The sequence below is a fragment of the Coccinella septempunctata genome, chromosome 2 (assembly GCF_907165205.1).
Source record: "Coccinella septempunctata chromosome 2, icCocSept1.1, whole genome shotgun sequence".
Classification (NCBI taxonomy): domain Eukaryota; kingdom Metazoa; phylum Arthropoda; class Insecta; order Coleoptera; family Coccinellidae; genus Coccinella; species Coccinella septempunctata.
The window spans coordinates 52,198,947-52,203,146 of NC_058190.1; the positions used below are offsets into that span (position 1 = coordinate 52,198,947).

The 4,200-nt window shown below is 39.1% G+C and overlaps 1 protein-coding gene across 1 annotated transcript; it reads right to left on the minus strand.

Moving 5' to 3' along the window:
* Positions 1-1,335: 1,335 nt before the first annotated feature.
* On the minus strand, positions 1,336-3,941 carry LOC123307801 (F-box/LRR-repeat protein 14). Its single transcript, XM_044890239.1, has one exon. The coding sequence runs from the start codon at positions 3,820-3,822 to the stop codon at positions 2,446-2,448; it is 1,377 nt and encodes a 458-aa protein (XP_044746174.1). The 5' UTR covers positions 3,823-3,941; the 3' UTR covers positions 1,336-2,445.
* Positions 3,942-4,200: the final 259 nt, after the last annotated feature.

Below are 4,200 nucleotides of genomic sequence, written 5' to 3' on the forward strand. Positions count from 1 at the left end.
CTCAGAAAAATATAGATGTATTGTTTGAAATTTCAAACTTATCCAGAGAGAAAGAGCTAGGTCAAAAGTTTAGGAAAGATCCAAAATAATCAATACATATATAATTAGGACAGAGTCCATTTATTGCTTGATATACCTATACATATCTGTGAATATAGTATTTGAGATTTCCGTTTAAAAATTCGAATTCTTCTCCTTTGTTGGCAATATTCAGTCCCATTTTGAATTTTCCGAATGAATTCAGGACTAATCGAGAAATGTACCGTCTGAATAAACAGAAAATTAAAAAGGATAATTTTTCAATGTTCCAAAACGTTATCTAATCAATAACTGAAGCGATAAGACTTCATTGAATAGGGGACATGATTATCATCCTCAATTGGACTGCATTGAATTCGGAAGGTATCAAAGGTATGCCTTTGTTCGATTGGAAAAAAATTGTATCAAGCTCAACAACAAAGAACAATTGTTTTGAAGAATATGGTTTTGATGGTGTCCACGAAGTGGAAGTAAATATTTGATTTTGAATGTACAAGCACATTCTTATAGATATCGTTAAAAAAAAAACAGGCATTTCCCTTCCTTATATCCTTTCATACTGACCAAAAACAAAAAGAAATGGAATTTCACTGAAAATCGAATTTTTCTTGTATCTAGTGAATTTGTGCCAACGATTGAAGGAATAAGAGTTAGAGTGCCCTTTTGAATGTCTCTTCTTACCTTTTACTGTTCGTATAAGATGCTAAAAAACCCAAGCAGGAGGTTTTCACTCCTCCATCAGTATGTCCAAATATAAATTGAAATAATTTAGTTCACGGCTAGGCTCGAGATGTTACATCACTGTATCTATTTAGGCCGACCAAATTCGGTCAGTGAACAACAAAATAATTCCGATTAGGAACTGACGGATCACGGATCTATATCTGCTGTTGCAACTGCGTTCTGCTTGACTGAACCAGCGCTTTGCTCAAGACTATTGCAGTCAGAAAGAAAACCTTTTTGCCACGTTGACATCTGGTGCTTTTTAGCTGAGATTTCAAAGTTTTATCTGTAAGGAAAGAATCTATAACTTTTAGTCATCATTGACCACTTGAAATTAGAATAGATGGTGTGAATAAATAGGAATCTAGAAAACTGACGGAACTCTACCACTATATTTTTTTGACAACATAGACATAGTCTCTATGTCTATGTTTGACAAGTAATCATTGCCTGTTCGTAGTAAGTAGCTGTATTTGATAAAGTATGTAGAATTTGTATAAAAATTCACATTTCAATCTTAGAACAATTGAGAGCTTTCAAATAGGGTTTCTGAAGAAATAAGAACAGACCACAAAACAGAAAATTCATCTTTATATAAATATATTTAACATTCTGTCTGACAGCATTTTGAATTTGTTCCAGACGTTTACAGATTAACAAAGAAACAAATATATTTACAAATACAAATTCAATATCGAGAACAATGAACAAAATCAAAAAATGAAAATTACAAACATATTAACAACTAACAATAATGACATTTATACAATTTCAAATCGAGAACAATTTTGAAACTCCGAAAGATCGAGAAGTGTTTAAACAACGTAATTCATTTGTTCGGGAAATGTACAGGTTGAAGATACACGGAAATAAGTCAGTTCTTTGTTATTCAGTTTAACATATTATCGAATATTTACAGAAAAAATTCATTTATATAGTTTACAATGCTTACGTCATTCGTTTTTTGTCTATCACAGCTCTGTCGCGTCCCCAAAAAAATTCTTAGACCGTCAAGTGGAATTTTGGAATGTCGCCGATGCCCATCGGCCTTTTTTCATATTAGGAACAGAAATTCCCAACTCAACGTGAAAAATTTAATGGTAAGACGTCAATAACTATAACTCACATTTTCTACTTCCGTTTGGTTCATTTTCGAAATCGAATATGAAACAATTATTGAGGTTAATGGAACCACAACAATAATTTTCAACGCAAATTTTAAATGCTGATGAAATTTAAACCACAAAAAAATCAATATTCTGTGCGATTAGCTGATTTCAGGAGATCCCAGTGGAAAAAGAAAAGAACCATTGAAGTGCAAAAGAATTTTGACAATGCATTTTTTTCTATGCGTTGTGTCGACTTGTCATTTCCTTCTGATTCAAAACAGAAGATACGAACCCGAATTTAGTTGTGTAATCGAACTCCGTAGTTTGAAAATTCATTATATTATAGTGTGTGTTAGTTTAGTTTTGAGTAGTGTTGATAGTCTCAAATACCTTATTAACGTTCTTGGTTTTAATCTTTCAGTTAGTTAAAGAATGATATCCATGAGAAAGTTGGTAAGTTGTGGAACCATAGATTGTTATAAATAATCCGAATCGTTTTCTCATACCAGAACACTCGAACCCGAGAATGAACCAAACGAAATTCCTGAAATTCATTATTCTAATAACCCTAATTTCACCTAACGTGCCACAGTCCTAAATTCAGTACACTCAATTGCGGCAATTTCATAATCCTTTCAAGGCCAACTGTAGTAATTTTCGTACATCCGTAAAGATCGATGCACTTAAGCCTCGTCAACGATTCGGCTATGGTCTGCAGTCCCTTATCCGTGACTTTACTGCATTGTCCTATGTTCAAAGTTTCCAGTTCGTGTAGGGAACTGGCCACTTTGGACAGACCCTCGTCCGATATCTGACAAGCACTCAACGATAAACTCCGCAAACAGAACAGTCCTTGCGAGATATGCACTAGAGCCTGATCGCCGATTTTGTCGCAGAAAGACACGTCCAAGGAGGAGATCCTGGAGCCACCTTCGGCCAAGTAAGCCATGCCGATGTCCGAGATGTTATCACAAGAACGTAGGTTCAACTCTTTCAGATTCGGCATTTTGGCCAGGTACTTGAGCCCGCTGTCCGTGATGCTGACGCAAAAGCTCAAATTGATGGCTTTGAGGGAGGTCAAACTGGTGAGGTGTTTCAGGGCTTCGTCCGATAGTCTTTGACAGTCCTGGAGGCCCAGGAACTCCAGCGACTGGTTCCCTAAAGCCAAGTGTCCTATTCCTATATCACTCACGTGCCAACACGACCTCAAGTTCAATTTTTTCAATTTTTTTAGTCCCCACGCTATCAAAGCCAGCCCGGTATTGGTGACGTTGCAACAACCGCCGAGTTCCAACACTTCCAAGTTCTTGAGGTACTGCGTTATCTTGCTGAAGGAATTGTCCGTCACTTGTTTGCACAGGGAAAGATTGAGATATTTCATAGATGGAACTTCCTGGACGAACGCTTGGTATATACCGACGTCGCACACGTTGTAACAACCGCTTAAATTCAGGGATTCGAGGTTTGGGATGCCTTGAACGACGTCCCTTAGAGATCTACGTAAGGACAACACTTGCACTTTTTTTATACCGCGTTTGACGAGGGATGAAAAAAGGGAAGGGTTAGGCCTGCGAAGATGCAACTTGGCTTCAACACCACGCCACACTGACTTATGGTAAGCTGCATCCCTCCAGGCGGTACACACTTGGGCAGCTCGCCCTTTGTCCCTCACGTCCAGATAACTGAAGATGATACCTAGAATCTCCGGGTACAAACGGGATATGTGTGTCTTCCCGTTGTCTATCTCCTCCTCCCATTCTTCTTCCTCCTGTCTGTGGTACGTCCGGAGGTCCTGAACAGGTGTGTGGAAATGATGCGGCCTGTGTAGTCTTTGGTAAGGTTGAAATCTGGGCGACTGATGGTGGTGGTGGTGCCTCAGGAGGGCCGCTGTGGACAGCAGAGGCACTGGTAACTCGGTGAACAGCACTTGTGTCGGATCTTCCATCATCATGGAAGCACTACTTTAACGTCACGGACGCAACTTGCATTGAACTGGTAAGCGTCCCACCCTCGCCACTCTCATTTCAAAACTGATCGTAGAGAAGCGGTTATTCTCCGTAAATGTTGCCAACCTCCTGAAGCGACGGGATTGGCTGGCGTGCGCACCACGTGAGAGCGGCCCTCGTATCGATTCGGTTGTACACGGCGGCATTTTTAAGTTTTACGAGGCTATTTCTCTCGAAACGAGGGGTGGGGGGCGCTTCGCAACTGGTGGAGGCGCATGCATCGCATACAAGTTTTTTTCATTAACCCGTTAAAATGAGAACGGGTTCCGCTATATATTATATGTATGAATATCTCTGAAATTTCGTCTATAAATTGTTGAAAA

Bases quoted from the DNA above. Each gene is read 5' to 3' on its own strand.
- LOC123307801 (XM_044890239.1), bottom strand. From the start codon at position 3,822: ATGATGATGGAAGATCCGACACAAGTGCTGTTCACCGAGTTACCAGTG.